This window comes from Trichomycterus rosablanca, chromosome 8, assembly GCF_030014385.1.
Source record: "Trichomycterus rosablanca isolate fTriRos1 chromosome 8, fTriRos1.hap1, whole genome shotgun sequence".
Classification (NCBI taxonomy): domain Eukaryota; kingdom Metazoa; phylum Chordata; class Actinopteri; order Siluriformes; family Trichomycteridae; genus Trichomycterus; species Trichomycterus rosablanca.
In genome coordinates, this window is record NC_085995.1 from 10,117,473 (window position 1) to 10,143,848 (window position 26,376).

At 40.9% G+C, this 26,376-nt stretch overlaps 1 protein-coding gene across 2 annotated transcripts; it reads left to right on the plus strand.

Annotated features, from left to right (window-relative positions):
* Positions 1-7,296: 7,296 nt before the first annotated feature.
* atp1b4 (ATPase Na+/K+ transporting subunit beta 4) lies at positions 7,297-25,510 on the plus strand. 2 transcript variants are annotated; one of them, XM_062999840.1, is made up of 9 exons: positions 7,297-7,403; positions 7,704-7,782; positions 13,548-13,776; positions 16,777-16,905; positions 17,550-17,663; positions 17,938-18,137; positions 20,908-20,964; positions 21,111-21,203; positions 24,142-25,510. In XM_062999840.1, exons 1-9 carry the CDS (start codon positions 7,363-7,365, stop codon positions 24,301-24,303), a joined length of 1,104 nt encoding a protein of 367 aa, XP_062855910.1. In that variant the 5' UTR covers positions 7,297-7,362; the 3' UTR covers positions 24,304-25,510. The 2 variants fall into 2 exon arrangements, with proteins under 2 accessions (XP_062855910.1, XP_062855911.1); XM_062999841.1 differs by having other exon boundaries at positions 7,333-7,534.
* Positions 25,511-26,376: the final 866 nt, after the last annotated feature.

Sequence of the window (26,376 nt, forward strand, 5' to 3'; positions counted from 1 at the left end):
GCTGTTGTAACAAACCGCAAATTAAAGAAACAGTGTCCACATTTCATGTCAATCACATTGTGCGATCGACTGGTCAATCTCAATGACGTATTGGGCACCCCTGGTCTAAAGTGATGGTTTAACTCATACTGCTGCTGTTAGTTTCCTCTATTAGCTTGCTACATTTAATAAAAGCTAGCTTTCATAACCTTGTCTTGTTAAATTTGTCACACACCACAAAGGCCTGGGCTGTAGAGTTGAAATTATGATTAAAGAAGGTATAAAGGTTTAGAAGGTTCAGTTATCTTCTTCAGAGAATATGCAGTATACACAGTAGGGGAGAATTTGTATGGTTGAAAAGAGCTGGGTTGCATTAGAGATAGCTTTCTACAAAAACTGAAAGGAGTGGTTAGCATTAACCTTTATTTATCTCACTGGAGTTTGGTCTGGTGTAGTGCACCCCAAGAAGTGTGGTATGGGTGTTGAATCTTTGGTTCACAGCCACATTTTCCCACTTACAAAATTAATACCTGAATCACAAATGCAATGTAACTTTGTGCTCCAAGGCTGTTCCAGGCTCTTCAGGTGGTCTTAGCCCTTCCCCCTTTATGGCGCCACTAAATAAGATTAACCAATAGGTTAACAATAAGCTCTTTCTTTCTTTCTTTCTTTCTTTCTTTCTTTCTTTCTTTCTTTCTTTCTTTCTTTCTTTCTTTCTTTCTTTCTTTCTTTCTTTCTTTCTTTCTTTCTTTCTTTCTTTCTTTCTTTCTAATCAAAACAATAAGCTTAATTCACAATTCAACAAGTTTTAAATCATTAACAGCATATAAAATAGCAGGGGATTGTATAAACTCTAGCACATCACTGGGTGTCATTTGTAATAATTTATACATGTAAAAAATGTATTTTGTCTATTAAGTGTCAGACACTGTGTCCCACACTAAAATGAACAAACTAAAATAAATGTTTATACAAGATTCATGATCTATTTTTTTTAGATTGTGTTGGAAGGAAACAATAAGTCATCCTTGTCAGGGGGAAATAAATGTATCATTTCATCCTACTACTCCTTTCCAGAGTCTGAGCTTGTCATGCCAAAGATTTGTATCTAAAACTAAAATGCTGGTCCTTTGTATAAAACATGATGTTTGATTGCTCAGAAAATAGAATGTAGCTGGAGCAAATGTAAGTGTTAACAATTGTTATCACTACTAATGCTACTTTAGAGCTGCTCTTTTTTGGATTTGCCTTTCACATTTCTTGTGGTGACTAAATGCTGAATACCAGAAACATAATAGAATATGATACATATTTAACCATTTGTCTTTTCCTTTTGTCTTTCTTTTGAAAGCTCTAGTCAGAAAAGTTATTATTATTATTATTATTATTATTATTATTATTATTACTATTATTATTATAGTATTAGCTATCCAATACGGTTAAATGTATTTTTCTCTACTTTGATTGTATACCCCCCCCCCCATATTTACAGATTCAATAAAAATACAACAGCAAAGCCACTCTGTTTCAATTTAAACACAAAATCTAATATATGTGTAAATAAAGTACTATACTGTACATTAAAAGCCCAATATTTAGTTTCTTCTCAGCAACCATGATCCAAGATCGCCACACAGTGGTCAAATAGGATATTTATTAATTTTAGGAGAAAACTACCACTACACTTATTAAAATGATTTAATACATGTGCTAAATGGCATGTAATTTTATTCTGAAAAACCTTTTTTCATGTAAACAAGTTTTAAATAAAAATCTTTTAGGCATTATGCATTTAATCAAGTAGAGCTTTAATGTGCCAACTTTGGGGTAGGGGCTCCTTTCATACCCCTGGAGATTTACATTTACATTTTCGGCATTTAGCAGAGACGCTTTAATCCAAAGCGACTTACAGTGTACAGTCTAAGCAATTGAGGGTCTTTCTTAAGGGCAACAGTGGTAACCTGTCAGTGGTGGGGTTTGAACCAGCAATCTTCTGATTACTAGTCCAGTACCTTAACCGCTTGGCTACAACTGCCCTAAATGAAGGCAACTGAGGGTTAATGCCAACAGTGGCAACCTGGCAGCGGTGGGGCTTAAACCTTAGACCTTAACCACTAGGCTACAACTGCCCTAGTGCTAGATTAATGCTAGATTAACTGTAGATCTGGGTGGGCTTTCTACAGACACTATTGGCCATTTTTGCGGGAAGATCAGGTGGGGCTTCTCTATGCAAAATGCAATCCACAGGACCCATTCAGGTGCCAACATGAGTGGTGGTGGAAGTTCACATAGAGTATAGCGTGACTGGTGCAATGTGTCAGAGTGGGCATGTGCAAGTATGTTGCTCTCGCTGGCCAGAACGGGAGTAATGTAAGTGGCAGCGGAATCACAATAGGGAATCGGGAATACAATACAATACAACACAATAGGGAATTCAAAATGACTAGATTAACTAGACCGGAAAAAAGAGGAATAATAAAAAATTGGAATGTCAACTGAGCCAGGTCTTCTCATCCAACAGCCTCAGAAATGCTGATTTGCCTGCCTCCATATTAGCCTAATGCTCATGGGTTTGGAACAACATGTCCACATACTTTCACTAATTTGAATGTTATACATGTCGACTCATTTACTAACGTTCATGAAAGCGTGTGTGCATCTACGTGCTGTTCATAAAAAAGAAGACAGAGAGGGAGGGAAAGAGAAGAGCGATTTTTCCATGACGCCATTTCCATTCAGGGTTCTTCAGCAGTGGGTTCACAGAAGCTAACAGAGCACAACGTGACTGGGGTACAAATATTTAAACCCATGACAAGCAGAGCAATTTATTATAACCAGCAGGGGGGCCACAGTGCTCCTCTGCCGAAAATGGAGAAATTTAGGAGCTTCTAGTGGGCACCAATGGCACGCATAGCTAAAAAAAGAGGAATAAAACAGTTTGAAAGTTCATTTTTCAAAGTGCCTAGTAAAACTTCATAGCCATAGAGAATGCACTATACAACCAGCTAACATACAACCACCAAGCAAGGTTGTATTTAGGTTGTGAATTGGTTGGTGCCAATATGGCCAACTAATGACTTTCTGGCAACCATCCTCTTTCTCTTGTTACTTTTAACTTTTCACTGAGCATTGAACTAGGCTATAACAATACTTGAAACTTATTAAATGTAGTCTAATGTGTTTGTATAGCCAGATGGATGGGTAATAACAGGCTGGTACAATATTTTATTTAGGTCTACTTGTTTTTAGGGTGACACAGTGTCTAATTGAGTAGCACTGTCGCCTCACAGCAAGAAGGTCCTGGGTTTATCCTCAGGTGGGGTGGTCCAGGTCCTTTCTGTGTGGAGTTTGCATGTTCTCTGTGTCTGTGTGGGTTTCCTCCGGGAACTCCGGTATCCTCCCACAATCCAAAGACATGCAAGTGAGGTTAATTGGAGATACAAAATTGTCCATGACTGTGTTCGACATTAAAACTTGTGAACTGATAAATCTTCAGTAACTACCATTTCTGTCATGAATGTAACCAAAGTGTGTATAACATGATGTTAAAATCCTAATAAATAAATGAATACCTAATTTTAAAGTAAAATACAATTGTTACCGTTATTCTATGAGAAATATTACTTTTATTTAGTTCTAAATTTAATTTGACAAATTGGTAACATATTGTGGTATTTACAATGTTGTGCTAAAGATTCAGGATTCAAGAGGCTTTATTGTCATTTCAGCTATATAGGCTACAAGTATATAACTGAAAGGAAACAACATTACTCCAGGATCATGGTGCAACACTACTCAAGTGCAAACAATACAAACTGTTCACATTTAGGTGCAAAACACTCGTTGTATTGTAACAATTGTGCAATTAAAGGTGGATAATAAAAGGCCAAATACAGTATTCTCTAATCCAATATTTTATTCAGGCCTATCTGTTTTTGAAGTAAAATACACTATAAGAAATATTACTTTCATTCAGTTCTAAATTGTATTAGACAAATGGTAGAACCTTGTAGGTAACAAATATTGTGGTATTAACAATGTTGTGCCAAAGATTCAGGATTCAAGAGGCTTTATTGTCATTTTAGCTATATAGACAACAAGTATATAATTAAAAGGAAACAACGTTCCTCCAGGATCATGGTGCAACACAACAACACAAGGGCAAACAATACTATATATACAGTGCAGATAAGTGACTGTATATGTTGGAATTTTAGCTCATGCATTTTTACAAATTGTCCACATTTACCGAAGTGCAAAACAATCGTCATATTGTAACAATCGTGCAATTAAAGGTGGATAATAAAAGACCAAATACAATATTCTGTGGTCCAATATTTTATTCAGGCCTATCTGTTTTTGAAGTAAAAACACTTGTTGCTGTTACTTTTATGACAATATTAGTTTTATTCAGTTCTTAATATGACTTACAAATGGTAGAACATTGTATGTGACAAAATATTGTGATATTTACAATGTTGTGCTAAAGATTGAGGATTCAAGAGGCTTTAAGTTACAAGTATATAATTAAAAGGAAACAACGTTCCTCCAGGATCATGGTGCAACACAACAAAGTGCAAACAATACAATATATAGGGTGAAGATGAATGACTAGGACGTTGAAATTTTAGTTCATGCATTTTTACAAATTGTCCAAATTTACAGTGGTGCAAAACAATTATTGTATTGTAATAATTGTCCAATTAAAGGTGGATAATATTTTATTTGGGTCTATCTGTTTTTGAAGTAAAATACACATGTTGCTGTTACTTTTATGACAATATTAGTTTTATTCAGTTCTAACTTGTATTTGACAAATGGTAGAACATTGTAGGTAACAAATATTGTGGTATATACAATGTTGTGCCAAAGATGTAGGATTCAAGAGTCCTTATTGTCATTTCAGCTATATAGGCTACAAGTATATAATTGAAAGGAAACAACATTCCTTCAGGATCATGGTGCAACACAACACAAGTGCAAACAATACAATATATACAGTGCATATACAGTGTATCACAAAAGTGAGTACACCCCTCACATTTCTGCAGATATTTAAGTATATCTTTTCATGGGACAACACTGACAAAATGACACTTTGACACAATGAAAAGTAGTCTGTGTGCAGCTTATATAACAGTGTAAATTTATTCTTCCCTCAAAATAACTCAATATACAGCCATTAATGTCTAAACCACCGGCAACAAAAGTGAGTACACCCCTAAGAGACTACACCCCTAAATGTCCAAATTGAGCACTGCTCGTCATTTTCCCTCCAAAATGTCATGTGACTCGCTAGTGTTACTAGGTCTCGGGTGTGCATAGGGAGCAGGTGTGTTCAATTTAGTAGTACAGCTCTCACACTCTCTCATACTGGTCACTGAAAGTTCCAACATGGCACCTCATGGCAAAGAACTCTCTGAGGATCTTAAAAGACGAATTGTTGCGCTACATGAAGATGGCCAAGGCTACAAGAAGATTGCCAACACCCTGAAACTGAGCTGCAGCACAGTGGCCAAGATCATCCAGCGTTTTAAAAGAGCAGGGTCCACTCAAAACAGACCTCGCGTTGGTCGTCCAAAGAAGCTGAGTGCACGTGCTCAGCGTCACATCCAACTGCTGTCATTGAAAGATAGGAGCAGGAGTGCTGTCAGCATTGCTGCAGAGATTGAAAAGGTGGGGGGTCAGCCTGTCAGTGCTCAGACCATACGCCGCACACTACATCAAATTGGTCTGCATGGCTGTCACAGAAGGAAGCCTCTTCTGAAGTCTCTACACAAGAAAGCCCGCAAACAGTTTGCTGAAGACATGTCAACAAAGGACATGGATTACTGGAACCATGTCCTATGGTCTGATGAGACCAAGATTAATTTGTTTGGTTCAGATGGTCTCAAGCATGTGTGGTGGCAATCAGGTGAGGAGTACAAAGATGTGTGTCATGCCTACAGTCAAGCATGGTGGTGGGAATGCCATGGTCTGGGGCTGCATGAGTGCAGCAGGTGTTGGGGAGTTACATTTCATTGAGGGACACATGAACTCCAATATGTACTGTGAAATACTGAAGCAGAGCATGATCCCCTCCCTCCGGAAACTGGGTCGCAGGGCAGTGTTCCAGCATGATAATGACCCCAAACACACCTCCAAGACGACCACTGCTTTATTGAAGAGGCTGAGGGTAAAGGTGATGGACTGGCCAAGCATGTCTCCAGACCTAAACCCAATAGAACATCTTTGGGGCATCCTCAAGCGGAAGGTGGAGGAGCGCAAAGTCTCGAATATCCGCCAGCTCCGTGATGTCGTCATGGAGGAGTGGAAAAGCATTCCAGTGGCAACCTGTGAAGCTCTGGTAAACTCCATGCCCAGGAGAGTTAAGGCAGTTCTGGGAAATAATGGTGGCCACACAAAATATTGACACTTCAGGAACTTTCACTAAGGGGTGTACTCACTTTTGTTGCCGGTGGTTTAGACATTAATGGCTGTATATTGAGTTATTTTGAGGGAAGAATAAATTTACACTGTTATATAAGCTGCACACAGACTACTTTTCATTGTGTCAAAGTGTCATTTTGTCAGTGTTGTCCCATGAAAAGATATACTTAAATATCTGCAGAAATGTGAGGGGTGTACTCACTTTTGTGATACACTGTAGGTGAGTTCATGCAGTTAGTTCATGCAATTAGTTCATGATAGTTCATGCAATTTTACACTTGTATTGTAACAATTGTGCAATTAAAGGTGGATAATAAAAGGCCAAATACAGTATTCTCTAATCCAATATTTTATTCAGGCCTATCTGTTTCTAAAGTAAAAACACTTGTTGCTGTTACTTTTTAGAGAAATATTACTTATTATTCAGGTCTAAATTTAATTTGACAAATGGACATTGTGGGTAACAAATATTGTAGTATTTACAATGTTTTGTTAAAGATTCAGCATACAATAGGCTTTATTTCAGCTACAAGTACACAATTGAAACAAAATAATCTCCAACATAAGTGCAAGTTGGAATTTTTTGTTGATGCAGTTTTTGTTGTATTGTTACAATCTAACTAAATCAATTAAACGTTTTAAATGTCAAAAATAGCACTTGCAGCAACGTTGTGACCACAAAGTTGTGTTTGCTGGTGTGTGCGTGTGCAGAATAACCTCCAAACACAGTAGCCATCACTTCTGCCAAAAAGCTCTTCTTGGACATTTGGGGGGGTGGAAAGAAAGAAAAAGAAAGAACTCCCCCACCTTCTATCCCACCCACACTTTCTCTCTTTAGTGCAGAGCCCATTCACTAGGATGCTGCTGGTACTGTAGCAGGAGCTTCTTTCACCCTGTGCGCGAAAAACTTCATGAAATCAAAGATTTAACCAAATTATTGAGCTGCGCACTTCAATGCGTCGTTACGGTTTTCAGCGCACAAGGAAAACATTTGGGTAGATCGCTTATTTTTTAATCCAAGAAGATTATTTTTTTATTATTTTTAACAGTTAAAATAAGTTTTTTTTCTTCTTTTATTTAATTCCTTTTTTTCTTTGCTGGCTTAATACAACTATTTTCGGCTAAGGTAGGACATATAACCAAGTGACGCTCTATTTTAATTGTACAGGTTGTAACTTTTTACTGCGCTTCAGTTTTTCGCCTCGCCAAACTACATTCGGCGGAATAAACTTGGCGTAAAGCGGCTTGATCCTCTCGTGTATGTGATTGGTTTAACAAGTGCCTTTGTTCTCCAGCGAAGCCAACAGCATGGAGGCTGAAAAAAGCGCAGGAGGAGCTGAAGACCTGCAGCTCGAACCCTCACTGCGCAAGCCGGTAAGCAAACCCTTATTTAAATCCCAGTCAGGCTGTCCGCCTGAAATACGTGACTGCGCAAATATTATAATAATAATAATAATAATAATAATAATACATTTTATTTATATAGCGCTTTTCAAGATACTCAAAGACGCTTTACATAAGACAAATAATCAAAACAAATACGTACATACACCATACAAATCATAGTACAAAATCAAAATAGTACATCAACATCAAGAATAATTAAGATAAAAACAAAGAGAGCAGCATAAGACAGTTCATTAAAAATTAGCTAAATTATGAGAGAGAACAACAAATATAGAACAATTTCTTAAAATTAGACAGAAACAGGACAGATTCACATGCAATCAGGAAACTGAAAACTTTACAAGTTTTAGGATCTAGGACTTCACATTTCTGTCGTGATCTAAGTATAAAAACTATTAAAAAGAATAGCAAAAATAAAAGCATTTATTTCGTGTTGTTACAAGTTAAGTGCCATATTGAATAGATGAGTTTTGAGAAGTGACTTGAATTTGGACAGGTCAGGACAATCTCGTAGGTGTTTGGGGAGAGCATTCCATAAAGATGGAGCAGCTATGGAAAAGGCCCTGTCACCCCAGGTCCGGTGCTTGGTCCTAGAGGGTATGGACAGTAGGTTAGCCTCAGAAGAGCGAAGGCTACGGGAGGGAATGTGCTGATGGAGCAGGTCGGTGAGGTAGGATGGGGCCTGATTATGGAGAGCTTTGTGAGTGAATAGAAGAATTTTGAATTGAATGCGTTGAGCAACGGGAAGCCAATGAAGTTTTTGTAGAACAGGTGTAATATGATCACGGGAGCGAGTATGAGTAAGGAGGCGAGCAGCTGAATTCTGGATATACTGAAGTTTTTTTAGGATTTTGTTAGATGTACCATAAAGGATGCTATTGCAATAATCAATTCTGGATGTAATAAAAGCATGAATCAAGGTTTCGGCGGCAGAAAAGGAGAGTGATGGACGTAGACGTGCTATGTTTTTTAGATGAAAGAAAGCAGTTTTGGTGATGTGATTTACATGGCGGTCAAAAGAGAGGTTGCTATCAAAAATTACACCAAGATTTCGGATGTTAGAAGACGGAGACAAAGTGTCATTATCAATGGTAATTTGAAAATTTTTTGTGGTTTTTGCCAGGGTTGTAGGACCTACGATGATCATATCTGATTTTTTACAGTTTAATTTGAGGAAATTAGCTTTCATCCACAATTTCATTTCAGTGATGCAATTTGTCAGAGTGGAGTGAAGTTCAGTATTAATGGATTTGGAGGAGATGTAAAGCTGAATATCATCAGCATAGCAGTGGAAATGTAAACCATGCCGACGTATGATGTCACCAAGGGGGAGCATATAAAGAATAAACAAAAGGGGACCTAACACTGAGCCTTGGGGAACGCCTTGGGACAGTGGAGCAATGGCAGAACTACAATTGTTGATATTAACAAACTGTTGTCTGTTTACGAGATATGACCTTAACCACAAAAGGGCAGTACCAGTGATGTTGACAGAGGATTCAAGGCGGGACAGAAGAATGGAGTGATTAATGGTGTCAAAAGCTGCAGTAAGATCAAGGAGGACGAGAATATTAATTTGTCCAGAGTCTGAGGAAAGAAGAAGGTCATTTGTGACTTTGAGGAGGGCTGACTCAGTGCTGTGCTGGGGGCGGAAACCAGACTGAAATGATTCAAATAGATTATTGGAATTTAGGTGATCTTTGAGCTGTGAGGCAACAACACGTTCCAGTATTTTCGACAGAAATGGAAGATTGGAAATGGGCCGAAAGTTACTCATAATGTTAGAGTCAAGTCCAGGTTTTTTAAGTATGGGAGTAACAGCAGCCAATTTGAGTGATTGAGGGACTGAGCCAGAACTAAGAGAGGAATTGATTATCTCTGTGATAAGTGATGAGATAACTGGAAAACAACCCTTAACAAGTTTTGATGGAGCAGGATCCAAAACACAAGTGGAGCTTCGCATCCCTGTTAAGATCTCAGATAGGTCCAAATGAGACACAGGTGAGAACTGAGACAGAGGCTGGGTAATAAATTGAGATGAGATAGGCGGAGAAACAGAGATGACAGGGGAAACTGTCAGAAAATTGTGGATATTCTCAACTTTTGTTTGAAAAAATGAGAGGTAAGAGTTACACTTGTCAACTGTAAAGGAATTGGTAGTATTGTCAACTGGTTTGAGAAGTTTATTTATTGTGGAAAAGAGAGTCTTAGGATTTGTTGATCCAGCATGTATGAGTTCGGAATAGTAAGTGGATCGGGCTGCCGTAAGAGCGTCTTTGTAATGTTGAAGATAATCAGAATAAATCTGATAATGTACTGTTAGACCGGTTTTCTTATAAAGTCTTTCAAGCTGGCGTTTACGGGATTTCATTTGGTGAAGCTCAATTGTGTACCATGGTGCGGAATGACTAAATGAAACAAATTTGGTTCTCAAAGGAGCCAGCTCATCAAGACATGAGGCGAGTATGTCATTATAGTAATCGACAAGGTCAGATGAATTACTAGACAGTACAGGACAGACAGACATCTTTTTAACAAGAGAATCTGAGAAAGCAGAGGGAGAGATATATTGAAGATTCCTGAAGGATATTTTACGTTTAGCTCTAGTGATGGGCCTAGTGACCTCAATGTCCATGATGATTGTCAAATGATCAGAGACAGTAAGGTCATGGCTGGACGGCTGATGAACTAGGACACCAGTAGAGCAGACAAGGTCAAGAGTATGACCTTTTTTATGAGTTGGAAAATGTATATGTTGTGTGAAATTAAAACACTGTAACAATTCCAAAAATTCCCTGGCAAATTTACAGTTGTTGTCATCAATATGGATGTTAAAATCACCCATAAGCAGTACAGAGGATGAGAGGGCACTAAGCTGGGTTAAAAAATCTGAAAAATCAGAGAGAAAGGAAGCGTTTGGCTTTGGCGGACGATAAACTACAGCAGTGACCAGAGGAGTAGGCCCTGACAACTTGAAAGCCAGGTGTTCAAAAGAAAGAGCAGCAGGAAAAGACAAAGTGGTTATTTTAATATCATCCCTATAGACTGCAGCAACACCACCACCTCGCCCTTCCATACGAGGTTCATCAATATACGAGTATCCCATTGGCGTGGTCTGATTTAACGTAAAATAATCCAAGGGTTTATGCCAAGTTTCAGTGAGACAGAAAAAGTCTAGTTCACTGTCAGATATAAATTCACTAAGTACAGTACTTTTTGTGTTGAGTGAACGAACATTAAGCAATGCCATTTTCAAGTGGTATTGTTGTGTAGTTGGCTGTGAGGAACGAGGAAGAGAACGGAGATTTGCTAAGTCCACTCCGCGTTTCCCATCCCACTCCGTGGACAGCGTTGTCATGGAGACTACACCGCTACTGGTGTGCAAGGCAGCAGCGCTCTGATGATGTGTTTGCGGAGCGACAGTGCGCACGGCTGACCAGAAGGATGGAATAGCGTTACCGTTTCGAAGATAAACAAGCTTTCTCCGGGAGCCCCTGTGAATATAACGAGGCCGGCGAAGGAGTCCAAGCTGTTTGATGACTGAAATACACGATGGAGTAGTGCAGTTGTTGAACTTCCTCAGCTGGTCAACGGAATAGTTCAACATCGTGCCGATCCCAGGAAAACTCATCCACCGTTCACCACCGGCCGCAGACGCGATGTACAGTAGAAAGAACAAAAAGTATCAAAAGCACAAATAAAAGTATCAAAAGTAACATAAAAGAAATAGATCCACAAGGTGTGTAAAAAGATGAAAACGAAAAACGATAAAAATACAATAAAATACGGTAAAATATAAAATATTATATACTGCACGGTAATGTGTCAACCTTAAATTCCCATGCACAGTATTGCAATACACAATGTAGGTAGTTTTCTTCATATTTAGGTTTGAATTAGTTATTTGGTTGTTTTAGTTGATTTTATCATAAGGTTAATTTAGTTTGAGGTCCCTGACACCCCAGAGCCTCTTTAACAGCTTACAAAATATCCTTACTTAACCATCAGCTTAATACTTCATGACTAACAAATAAACAAAATTTTATATTAATGTTGTGTTTCAAACACCTCCTAATTTATATACATCTGTAATCATTTATTTATTTATTTATTAGGATTTTAACGTCATGTTTTACACACTTTGGTTACATTCATGACAGAAACCGTTAGTTACAACACACAAGTTTAATGTCAAACACAGTCATGGACAATTTTGTACCTCCAGTTTACCTCACATGCATGTCTTTGGACTGTGGGAGGAAACCGGAGGTTTCCCCATGCAGACACGGGGAGAACATGCAAACTCCAGACCGCTCCACCTGGGAATCGGGGCGGCACAGTGGCTAAGTGGGTAGCACTGTCGCCTCACAGCAAGAATGTCCTGGGTTCGATCCCCCAGGTGGGACGGTCCGGGTCCTTTCTGTGTGGAGTTTGCATGTTCTCCCGTGTCCGAGTGGGTTTCCTCCGGGTGCTCCGGTTTCCTCCCACAGTCCAAAGACATGCAAGTGAGGTGAATTGGAGATATAAAATTGTCCATGACTGTGTTTGATGGAACCTTGTGGACTGATGAATATTGTGTAATGAGTAACTACTGTCTCCTGTCATGAATGTAACCAGGGTGTAAAACATGACGTTAAAATCCTAGTAAACCAACAAACCTGGGAATCAAACCCAGGACCTTCTTGCTGTGAGGTGACAGTGCTACCGAGCCACAGTTAGATTACATGATTAATGGCAATAGATGTTCATATGTTTTCAGTTTTAAGTCTGGTGTTCAGGGTACAGCTGACACTCTTATATAATCTAACACCACAACAATATAAAATATTAATGTACATATATAAAAACCTACTTTCTAATCTCAGGATATGTTAAATTGGGCCTGAAATTGTTTTGCTTGTGGAATTAACACAAAAGTCTTGTGTCTAAACCTCCAAATACACTTCAATCACAACCTTAGCCTAAAAGAAAAAACCCTGGCTTAAATAAAGGAGGAGGCATGTGTTCCTTCTGAATGGGTACAATGCCTCTGCCTGTGCTGCATCTTTGCCATTTTGGGACATGAAGCAACAGCAGTCAAGATTTATTTAAATGATCGAGCTTTCTAATCCAGCTTCAGTTTATTTATGTCAGGGTACAAGATGAACTAAATGTAACTTTAATTACATAACTTGGTGGCTCATGGCTTACTTGAAGATATTGTCTTTATGTAGATACCATAGATCACTCTTATTAGCTGATAAGGCCAGTGAGAAAATGAAAGTCTAAGAACATAGTTGCTCCATGGGGGTTTGAGCCTTTTTAGCAGTGGTCAGCTGAGATCTCAGTGTGTGTCAAGACTTAGTACTGAGAACGAGTGTGCTAAACACATCTGCCTAGAGAGTGACCCTGCTCTCTTTTGCAGCTGGTGGACATTAACCCTTTCACCCTCCCATCAAGGGTCAATAGGGTTAGCAGTCTCTCTCTTCTCTGTCCTCAGTTCACACAAACTCTAGACTGGAAGCGTGAATGAAACTTTCACACCAGGTAAAATGTGCCAGCTTGCTTAGGCTCATTACTCAAGCACTCTATTCACCCAGTTCCAAGTCCTAAGGTCCTAAAGACTAGACAGAAACATGCTTTGGAATAAAATAATCCATTGCATTTATAGCTCTAAGACTTGGTTTTGGGTATCATAATGACATGTGCAGGTTGATTTGTGCAAATCTTTTTCTCTTTCATTCCTTCATTAGCGTGCTGGGTCTCTGCACAAACACTGCTATGAGCTGGCCGAAGCCCTGCAGGTCGAGCAAGAAGGGCTGGTGGAGCACCAGCCTCTGGAACAGGACGACCTCAACTTTGAGAGATGGAAGCCCAAGCCAAAGCCGAAGAGGACACTGCATGAAAAGATAGACGACCTGAAAACATACCTGTGGAACCCAGAGACCAAGGAGTTCATGGGGCGTTCAGGAAAGAGCTGGAGTGAGTACCATGTAGCAGCTTGTGGATCTAGACTAATGAGCCGTTTGCACCATGTGCAAAAACATATTATTAGCGATGTCCTGTCTTCGTCTGACAAGCAAGGCAAGCGAGTCCACAGCTTATTATTTTTGCTTTGTATTTTTAGTTCTTGCATTGGCTTTTGGGTCAGGATGAGGAAAGAGGGGGCTTTGATCTGTGCTTCTCTTGTCCAAGCCACTGAGCTCTTCGCTCAAAAGCAAGTGCATGTGTGTGTCCATGTGTCACTGTGTGGTTCTAAACTAAGTGTTTAGATAGGTGCACAGATAGCTTGGAGAAGTCTGGACAAAAACAGACTGCCTGGGGAATGGTTCACAGCAGGAGCACAACTGTCGCGGTCCATTTGCTGGCTAGGAATTGCATTCCAATTCCCAAAACTCCATCCGACTCCAGACCTAGTCAAATACGCTCTCATGTCCCTAATGCACCATAGCTTTCTATTAATGCTCGTCCCTTTGGAAGATCTGACAAACAAACGCTCAAAAAGGGTAATGCTGACTTTCTTGGCAACAGCCGCTTCCTGTGGAGGTTTGCCGAGACAGTGACGGTGGAACGGCCAATCCGTTTCGTCGTTCAGCTTATCGAATCCCTCCTGGTTTGGCTTTTTAAATAACATGACATTCTCACCGATGAAATATATGAGCACGGGAACGCTTGTATAAACAGTAACTGTTTTATGGAAAGCATATTGTTTCCCTGTTTCAGCAGCAGATAAAATGGACTGGCTTGGCAAGCCCCATGAGCTGTAGAGGGGCCCCTCAGACTATGAAGTGAATCATGTATAGAAGTGTGTAGAGGCCACATAATGCCAGAGTGGGGTGTTTGGGTTCCTTGGAGCCGTTGGTGGCTCTGGACGGTGGCTAAAGAGCGTCACCCTGAAGGCAACCGGAGGTTCAATAATGTGTTCCTAAGTATAAGAGGACAGCTGAGAGAATTCTCACTGTGCTCAAACAGAAAGGCCTTTGTGGCTGAAGGCTGGCTGCAGCCAGGCTTTATAAAACTGCGGGCACAGCAAAAGCCAGTTGAAGTCTCTCTGATCTGGCTAAGGCTGTTGATCCTGGTCCTGGAGTACCCCTGTCTTGCAAATTTTGGATTTTTTCTCCTCTCAGACACATAGTGTCTAAGACATCCAACCAATTAAATATTTGCTTTATCCTGAATGGGGTTGCATTGATCCCAGAGCCGAACCAAGAAATGCAACACATCCCTTGGCATCATTTAAACACCTATTTACTCACTACGTCCACCTAGGGGTAATATTTGGGAGATGGGAAAAACAAAAGACCTAATAAACCCACTAAGACATGGAAAAAAACATGCCAAACTCTATACAGAGAGTGGCCTATGATTAGATTCGAACCCAGGTTCCCAAAACCAGCGCTACCCACTGCTCCATCATGACGCCAAACACTAATCTAGATGGTTACGTTTATTTCATTACATTTCAATCAACCTCTTTATCCTGGCCAGGGTCGTGGCAGGTCCAGTTTCACTGGGCGCAGTTGGCGCAAGGCAGAAATACCTCGGACAGGATTGCGTCATGCTTCCTCTCCACCAATGCCGAATCCCTGCTCTGATTGAGGAGAACGAAGCTAACCCACGCCCCCTCGGACACGTGGGCAGCATGCCGTATGCATCTTATCACCTACACTTTGACGAGTGCAGTGCAGCTCAGCGTTGTGTACGGAGAGGCACACCCTGAGAGCACTCTTTTCTCATCTCTGTGCAGGCGCCATCAATCAGCCAGCAGATTCCCGCCCATATCTGAACAACAGGCCGATCGTTGTTCATGTGGCCGCTCAGCCTTAGCCGCCTATTTGATACGATGTATTCGAGATCCCAGCTCTGGTTCCAGCGTGTTTTTTTTTTACCTGAGCGGCCATCCATTAAGGGTTTAAACCATTCTCCTCTTAGACATTGCCAGTCATGTCTTTGTAAACGTCTAACTGGTTGATAGCACCAGTTGAGAGATTCAAACCCAGATCTTAGTGTTGATAGGCTAATGTAATAGACTGATGCACCACCCAAGCACATGTAGCTGATTTCATTTGCATAACTGATTCATCTTCACTACCTGTCAGGGTCATGGTGTGTCCCCAAGTGTGTCCCCACCCTAGAAATAGCTGGTGCAAGGTGGGCACACACTATAAATAGAGTATTACTGCAATGCAAGGCATCACTTACGTCTTTACACTCACTCACTACCAAGGGTAAATTCACCTAGTGGCATGTTGTTAGGAGGTGTAACCAAATTACCCAGTAGAAACTTTACACAAAACAGGTTGAGCTCAAGCCATTGCTCCTACATGTTTCCTCCTACTGCAAAAACACAAAAAAATATTATGTAGTTGCAAGACAGCACTGTGTTGCAGCATGTAGTGTGGGTGCCACACAACATCAGGGTCCTAATGACCTGTGTTTAAACCTGACGACTTACCATGTGAGGAGGTTTGGACTTGCCCAATATCTCTGGTTGGCTTCAGACCCACTTTATTCTCCATTAAAATAAAGAGTTTACTGGGGTTTCATTAAAGAATGAATAGGCACCTATGTGGTGCAGTGGGATATTCCGCTAGCACACCAGCACAGAGATTCGGAACTTCGAAGAGGTTAGAAACTCGGCGTTGCCATCGGTTGGCTGGGCATAATTGGTAGTGCCTGCAGCAGACTCTAATTGGCTACCGTGTCTGCTAGGGGGGATGACCAGACTATGTGGGTGGGGTCTTTTAACGCTGTGCAAGGAACCTGATTAGCAGATAGTTGCACCTGTGAAAAAAAAGGGTCCGCTACGGACTGCGCACGGGTCAGAGGAGGCGTGAGCAGGAAATATACCTTCGTCGAATGCAATCAGGGATCCCCCAGCAGCGGAAGATAAATTGACTATGCTAAATTGGAGAAAATGCATAAATAAATAAATAGATAATTTAAATGCAGCGCTGACTGTTTTCTCTTTTTGTTTTTCAGGCCTCATTCTTTTTTTCTACTCAGCGTTGTACATTTTCCTGGCAGCCATGTTCGGAGGATGTATGTGCTGCCTCATGTGGTCCATTAGTCCCTACACCCCAACCTACAATGACCGGGTGATGCCTCCAGGTATTAATACATGTCAAATCTCATATTACCAGACCATGTAGTCTTCAACTCTATTGAGTACAAAGTCAGTTTGCATTTAATCCTTTATAAACTACACCTTTCATACGGATTACCGTTGTGGGTATACAATTATAAACTGTACTGTATAAACTGTTGGATTTTTAACTTCGGGGTGGGATAACCACTCCAAGCAATTCCACAGTTTCCCACAGTTGGATATAATGGCTTTCGCTGTGGTGCAGTGGAGTCTTACAGCCTTAGAAATGGCTGTATACGCCATTCCAGACTGATTTTACAGGTTTAAGACGAGTGCAATCTGTTAGGGCTGGCTAAAATCACTACTAGTACTAAATTTAGTGACCTAGTTCATTGCCCAACCAGTGTGGTTTTACTTTTTTTCACAAGAGTGATAAACACGTTGGATACATTTGTTTTTAAATAAATGATGTTTGTATCTAATTACGGTTATTTATTAATTATTTAATGTGAGAAATGTGCATGAGCAGAGGCAATCAGAACAGGAGCAAGTACTTTTTCCTACTCTATTATATTTTTGTGCTCAAAAGGTTTACTTATTTAGCTAAATAATGCGTTAATAAATTATGCATCAAAACTTATAGATTTTTTTTTGCCCTAACTGGCAGGTATGACAATGGCACCACATGTAGATGTTGTTCATGGGGTTGAGATTGTCTTCAACGCCTCTGACCGCCATTCGTGGATTAAATATGTAAAGGCATTACAGACTCAGCTTAAATGTAAGTATTGTCTCGTATTGAGTTTTCTCTTTTCTAAGTGAACTCATTCAGATCTTTCTGGGCCAGCTCCGCTCAACCACAGAGGAACAAAAACAAAAAGGAATTCTCTCTTTGTACCCCGAGCACAACCACACTGTGCTGCCCGGGCCCCACTTTTGTTCAGTTTCTTTAGACTGTGAGGAGAGTTAGGGTGTGCAGGCATTGTGTGGTTAATTTAGGGTCTCTCACTCATTCTCTCTCTCTCTCTCTCACTTCCCATGCTACTCTGCTCCAGCCTACAACGATGCAACTCAGGAGAAGCGTAATATTGCATGTAAGCAGGACGAATACTTCATGCAGGAGGACCTGGAGGAGAGCGCAGAACGCAAAGCCTGTCAGTTCAAGAGGTCCCAGTTGGGGCCGTGCTCGGGCTTAGAGCATAAAGACTTCGGTTACTCTGAAGGAAAGCCTTGCATCCTACTCAGAATGAACCGGGTGAGCGTAAAAGTCATGACTACACTATATGGCTAAAAGTATGTGGACACTTCACTCGATAACAGCCATAACATAAAAACTACCTCCTTGTTTCTACACACTGTCCATGTTATCAGCTCCACTTACCATATAGAAGCACTTTGTAGTTCTACAATTACTGACTGTAGTCTATCTGTTTCTCTGCATGCTTTGTTAGCCCCTTTCATGCTGTTCTTCAATGGTCAGGACTCTCCCAGGATCACCACAGAGCAGGTATTATTTAGATGGGGGATCATTCTCAGCACTGCAGTGACACTGACATGGTGGTGGTGTGTTAGTGTGTGTTGTGCTGGTATGAGTGGATCAGACACAGCAGTGCTGCTGGAGTTTTTAAATACCGTGTCCACTCACTGTCCACTCTATTAGACACTCCTACCTAGTTGGTCCACCTTGTAGACGTAAAGTCAGAGACGATCGCTCATCTATTGCTGCTGTTTGAGTTGGTCATCTTCTAGACCTTCATCAGTGGTCACAGGACGCTGCCCATGGGGCGCTGTTGGCTGGATATTTTGGTTGGTGGACTATTCTCAGTCCAGCAGTGACATTGAGGTGCATCAGCGCTGCTGTGTCTTATCCACTCATACCAGCAGAACACACACTAACACACCACCACCATGTCAGTGTCACTGCAGTGCTAAGAATGACCCACCACCCAAATAATACCTACTCTGTAGTGGTCCTAGGAGAGTCCTGACCATTGAAGAACAGCATGAAAGGGGGCTAACAAAGCATGCAGAGAAACAGTTGGACTACAGTCAGTAATTGTAGAACTGCAAAGTGCTTCTGTATGGTAAGTGAAGCTGATAAAATGGACAGTGAGTATAGAAACAAAGAGGTGGTTTTAATGTTATGGCTGATCAGTGTATGTATATATATGTAATTTTACAATACTTTATTGTATATATACATATAATAACAATAAACTCAAAGGTGTAATATGACCTTGAGCACAGTTTCCCAACTAGTAAGCTGGCGACCACAAATGGGCCACAAAGCCCCATCTAGTGGGCTACAGAACTATTTTTAAGAGACTAAGAGACTAGTGGGCCTCACTAGACCAGTATCCACATCTTATGTTCTTATCTTATGCTGGTAACACAGCTCTGACCTGCAGAGACATGTGGTATCTCGTAATAGAACAGGTCCTACAACTTTTGAACATTGCAAGGTGGATCTGGTTTCAAGGTTGCATTCTGGTGCCATCACACATGCCTGGCCGTTCACATGATTTAACAGAGAACTGGATTCTCAGACCAGTTGACGTTCTTCATGCCCATGTAGGTGCTTTCAACACTGGCCAGGAGTTAGCATGGGAACTTTGACTGGCCTTCACTTACACAGCCCCATACATAAAAGGGTTTGATGTACTGTGTTGTCAGACATACAAGTTATAACCAATATTAAAATTATCTGCAGTTTGAGCCATAGACTTCATGTCCTCTGGCATCAGTGAGGCTTGGCCGCCCAACAACATGTCAGCGGTTTGTGGCTTGTCCCCTCTTGCACAATTGTTGGTCAGTACTCACCATGACGGCCTGTAATAAGTCTCTACTATTTTATTGATACTTCAATCGAGTTGTTTGATCAGAACGATTCGGTCCTTATCAAAATCACTCAGGTGTATCTGCTGTAAACACGTGTACTACGAGTAACTACCATCATCCCAACATTTAATATATCCATGATCATGACATACAACTGCTTTGAAAACGGCATTGCCATGTATGGTTAGGAAAGGTCCTAATGTTTTGGCTCATCACTATATACTCCAGAAAGGCCCAACCATCAGCTACATCTTGTGGTTAAACTACATAACTACGATGAATGAACTTGCTATCAGTGAGCAAACTGTTTGTGATTAATTTATTCATTAGTAATTTAATCCAAGGCCGTAATCATTATATACTGTATATTTGGGGTGAGGGGCCAATATATGTCTCCCCAATATACTCAGACATCCCAAGTCTCCCGGAAGTTCCTGGAGTCTCCCACATATTCATTGCGGCTCCCTGATGCCCGCAAGTCAGATAAAATCTTCCGGAATCTAGAACGAGCGGCCAAGAGCGACACAAACGCGTCCGCAGGCGACACAGACTTTTTTCCCCAATTGCGTATTAAATCCGTTATCTGATATACAATCTAGCGCACTATGTAGGGAACATAAATCCGTTAACTAATATGCTACCTAAAGCATTATGTAAGAAACATAAGTTTATTATCTAGTACACTATCTAGTGCACTAAGTAAGAAACATAAATTCTTTTCTAATATACAATCTAGTGCACTATGTAGGGAACATAAATCTATTATCTTGCACACTATCTAGTGCACTATGTAGTACACATTAATGTGTTTGTGACACAAACAGTTAGCTTAGTAGCTCAGTTAGCAGCTCCTAAAAGTTCTGTTATCACCCATATCCTTTGGTGTGTGCAAGAGTTTTTTTTTTAGCTTTTTTTGTTTTTTTTATCGGGCTTGGGTGGTCGGGGTCAAGGTCCGGGGGTACCTCCCTGAAATTAGTTTTTGCAATTTGGGATGTCTGATTTGGGGTGGGGGGCCAATATATGTCTCCCCAATATACTGCTGTAAAAGGTTTAATTAAACATATTCCACTCACTAGCTTTGTGTAATGTTAAGATCTGCCAGTGTTCAGTTCATGGCCACAGCCTTGATTTAATCACATGTATCATTTTAAACAATTTTCTCACTCATTACTGCTCTTTTCCTGTAGATTCTTGGCTATTTGCCTGGTCAGGGTACTCCAGTGAATGTCACATGTGCTATTAAAGTAAGTACTTGGTTATTAACATGACGACAACATTGATCAACAGTTTTGGTTTAAATCTATGCATAATGTTCTCACATAGCTTACAAACACAAATGTAATAGTCTTCAAGTTTAAAGAGTTGAAGTCTTTTTACATTGTCTCTGCAGAAAGGGATGTCTGATGAACTTGGAGCAGTTGAATTTTATCCAAAAAACATTTTCAACTTGATGTATTATCCTTACTATGGAAAGCGTAGGCATGTAAGTATATAGTTTTATATTTCCTTACATTTACTACATGAGAAAGTGATAGCAAAGATACTTCATTGTAAAAACAACACGGGAACATGCTTTGACTATTGAACATAAAATTAAAAATAAAGTTTTACCATTCCACTATGCCACAATGTTTTCCCCTCAATAATGTGACTCTGGCGCTCAGGTGGCGCAGCGGTTCGAACTTGTCGGTTCAAAACTCAGCTCTGCCATCCGGCTGGACTGGGCGTCTACATAAACAACGGTTGGCTGTTGTTCATACAGGGTGGGAGCCAGACAGGAAACTTCTCATAAATTAGTCAATTGCGACCCCTGCTGACTGATTGATGGCATCTGCACAGAGTTGAGAAATCATACAGTATGTTGATCAGGGTGGGGCTCTTCGTACACAAAGCTGATTCGCATATGAACTCGCCTCGTGCAGGTGTAAAGATGCAGTCGGCTACTGCACACGTGTCGGAGGCCCCCGTGTCAGTCTCGTTCTCCTCAATCAAGGCGGGGATCGGCATTAGTAGAGAGAAAGCGTAATGCAATCGACTCAAAATGCGACTCTATCCAAAGATGGCTCTTATTCTGCATTAATGACAGTTGGCTATATCCAGTGGGCCTTACTGGGCCAGTAAGCACATGTAGTGCCATAGAAATTGTGTTCAAACCTTATATACTGTATATATATATATACTGTATATATATATATACAGTGTATCACAAAAGTGAGTACACCCCTCACATTTCTGCAGATATTTAAGTATATCTTTTCATGGGACAACACTGACAAAATGACACTTTGACACAATGAAAAGTAGTCTGTGTGCAGCTTATATAACAGTGTATATTTATTCTTCCCTCAAAATAACTCAATATACAGCCATTAATGTCTAAAACACCGGCAACAAAAGTGAGTACACCCCTAAGAGACTACACCCCTAAATGTCCAAATTGAGCACTGCTTGTCATTTTCCCTCCAAAATGTCATGTGACTCGTTAGTGTTACTAGGTCTCAGGTTTGCATAGGGGGCAAGTGTGTTCAATTTAGTAGTACAGCTCTCACACTCTCTCATACTGGTCACTGAAAGTTCCAACATGGCACCTCATGGCAAAGAACTCTCTGAGGATCTTAAAAGACGAATTGTTGCGCTACATGAAGATGGCCAAGGCTACAAGAAGATTGCCAACACCCTGAAACTGAGCTGCAGCACAGTGGCCAAGATCATCCAGCGTTTTAAAAGAGCAGGGTCCACTCAGAACAGACCTCGCGTTGGTCGTCCAAAGAAGCTGAGTGCACGTGCTCAGCGTCACATCCAACTGCTGTCTTTGAAAGATAGGCGCAGGAGTGCTGTCAGCATTGCTGCAGAGATTGAAAAGGTGGGGGGTCAGCCTGTCAGTGCTCAGACCATACGCCGCACACTACATCAAATTGGTCTGCATGGCTGTCACCCCAGAAGGAAGCCTCTTCTGAAGTCTACACAAGAAAGCCCGCAAACAGTTTGCTGAAGACATGTCAACAAAGGACATGGATTACTGGAACCATGTCCTATGGTCTGATGAGACCAAGATTAATTTGTTTGGTTCAGATGGTCTCAAGCATGTGTGGCGGCAATCAGGTGAGGAGTACAAAGATAAGTGTGTCATGCCTACAGTCAAGCATGGTGGTGGGAATGCCATGGTCTGGGGCTGCATGAGTGCAGCAGGTGTTGGGGTGTTACATTTCATTGAGGGACACATGAACTCCAATATGTACTGTGAAATACTGAAGCAGAGCATGATCCCCTCCCTCTGGAAACTGGGTCGCAGGGCAGTGTTCCAGCATGATAATGACCCCAAACACACCTCTAAGACGACCACTGCTTTATTGAAGAGGCTGAGGGTAAAGGTGATGGACTGGCCAAGCATGTCTCCAGACCTAAACCCAATAGAACATCTTTGGGGCATCCTCAAGCGGAAGGTGGAGGAGCGCAAAGTCTCGAATATCCGCCAGCTCCGTGATGTCGTCATGGAGGAGTGGAAAAGCATTCCAGTGGCAACCTGTGAAGCTCTGGTAAACTCCATGCCCAGGAGAGTTAAGGCAGTTCTGGGAAATAATGGTGGCCACACAAAATATTGACACTTCAGGAACTTTCACTTAGGGGTGTACTCACTTTTGTTGCCGGTGGTTTAGACATTAATGGCTGTATATTGAGTTATTTTGAGGGAAGAATAAATTTACACTGTTATATAAGCTGCACACAGACTACTTTTCATTGTGTCAAAGTGTCATTTTGTCAGTGTTGTCCCATGAAAAGATATACTTAAATATCTGCAGAAATGTGAGGGGTGTACTCACTTTTGTGATACACTGTATATATATATATATATATATAAAGCCTCACTGATGCCAGAGGACATGAAGATATATATCTATATCTAGTCATGTCCAATTACCTTGAATGCGTCCTCTATACTGATTCGACCCTTCACCGCTGACTGAGGACGCCTCTCAATTGACATGCGCCCCCTCCGGCACGTACAGACTGCATTTCTCACCTGCACGAGTCGAGTTCATACACCGACGGGCACTGTGTACAGAGGGCCACACCCCCATCAGTATTATTCCTCAGCCCTGTGCAGGCACCATCAGTCAGCCAGCAGGGGCCGCAGTTGAACCAGTTATGAGGACCTATGATCCAACTTTTTACCCTCTAACCCTGAACAACAGCCAATCGTTGTTCATGCAACCGCCCAGCCCAATACGATGCATTCTAAAATGCAACTCTGGTGCGCTAGCGTACTTTACCGCTGTGCCACCTGAGTGGCCAAGTAAAATATTTTTTATATTTTAATTCAAAACTATGCCTTTTTTAGGGATGCAACCTGAACAGGAACAATATCTAAAACAGTTTAAATACATTTAAAGGATTGAACTTTACAATATTCCTGTGTGCAGGTGAACTACACTTCTCCACTGGTGGCGGTTCGCTTCCCCAGCATCCAGTCCGACACTCATCTACACGTGCAATGCAAGCTAAACGGCAAGGGCATCATCAACGATTCACCCACCGACCGCTTCCTCGGCAGCGTGTCCTTCTCTCTACAAGTTGGCGCGTAGTGTCGGAGCACAGACGCAGTCGAGCTACACTTAAAACTTCTCAGTGTATATCATGGTTCAAATAGTCCAACGTACCATTAGGCATCTATCCAATTTCCCCGCCACCGTGCTCTTCACTTCACTTTGTGTTTAGTACATACACTCAAACGAAATCCCCTACTAGTGTAGAGTAGAATAATCTGTAGAGGAGCAACATAGCAGAATGTATTATATTAGAGTAATTAAGAGTTTCATTTCATTGCATTAATATTTGTCACTTTAAAATCACAAAGGTAGTTTTTGAGCCAGATGTGTTCAAAGGTAGATGTGTACATTGAACAGTGTGGGCGGTCAGGTTTGGGCTTTGGGTCAGTTTACTATAAAGAATTAACCTGCTTCTTTTGTAAAAATCAACTATAATTGTTTCACTGAAGTAAAAATGGTGTAATAATTGTTTAATACAATCATTTTACTCTTATAAATAAATAATATGAATAAAATACAAGGGGCAAAAAGAAGATAAAGAACTATATTAAAATACAGGTAAAAATATTTGTACAGCAACCAACATGATATGCATAAAGAACCTAAAAATACCATTTAAGTGCATAAAATGCCATTTGTACAATCAGTCACCAGAAATATTGTCAGTATTGATCAAGTATTGAAATTGAATTGGCCTTTATTTGCAATTATTGTTAGTATCCAATCATGTCTTCTAACAAATAGTTTTATGAATATAATGAATGATTTCTTTGCATCAGGAACTAGATTTACTTGTGTTTATTAGTACTACTAAATAGTTTGTTCAGAGACAAATACGTTTTACTGAACAGTAAAACTGAAGTAACTTTTAATGATCAGATTTTGCTCAGAGTCCGACCTCTCCACGGATTATAAGCGTTTTATACATTCCAGCGCCATACAAACACGATCCCACATCCAGAGGCAAATTGATTTTAAATATACTGTAGGGTGTGGAACACTGTACCTGCCTGGTTCTCTGTGAGAAGGATTTCAACAGTACTATTTATTAATTGTATTTGCATCGATGACATGGTACAATTACTTATTAACTATGAACGCTAGATGAAAATAGGAGAGTTGGTGGAGCAGTGAATGTTGTGATGTGTCGAACAGCGGACCATTGTTCCAGCTCATGTTTTTCAAAGCACTCCTAATGTTCTAGACATAAACAATAAAGATGGATCAGGATTAACAAAATTAATCGTGTGTCTGAATGATGGTGTCTTTCTTTATGCATTTTCTCCCAATGTAGCGTGGTCAATTTGTCTTCCGCTGCTGGGGGATCCCTGATTGCAGTCGAGGTGGGTATATTGCTGCTCACGCCTCCTCCGACCCGTGTGCAGCCCTTAGCGGAACCCTTTTTTCACCTATGCACTCTGCACAGGCGCCTCTATCCGCCATTCAGGATCCTTACACAGCATTTAGAGACCCCACCCACATAGTCCGGTCATCCCACCCACATAGTCCGGTCATCCCGCCCTAGCAGAAACGTGTCTACTGCAGGCACTGCCAATTACGCCCACTAGATGACACCCGAGGAGTTCAGAATCTCGGTGCTGGTGTGCTAGTGGAATATCCCGCTGCGCCACATGGGTGCTTATGATGTTGTCTTTCAAAGCTACGTTCACTGTGTAAAGTTTTCCATAACAGTGACACATGAATAATTATTTATTTTAATTTTTTAGGATTTTAACAGTCATGGACAATTTTGTATCTCCAATTCACCTCACTTGCACGTCTTTGGACTGTAGGAGGAAACCAAAGCTCCTTGAGGAAACCCACACAGACACAGGGAGAACATGCAAACTCCACACAGAAAGGACCCAGATCGCTCCACCTGGGAATTGAACCCAGGGCCTTTATGCTGTGAGGCAACAGTGCTACCCACTTGGCCACCGTGCCACCCCACAAAATGTATTTACTTATTTATTAAGATTTTAACATCATATTTTTCACACTGTTGTTACATTCATGACAGAAACGGTGGTTACTCGCTACACAAGATCCATCAGTTCACAAGTTCAATGTCAAACACAGTCATGGACAATTTTGTATCTCCAATTAACC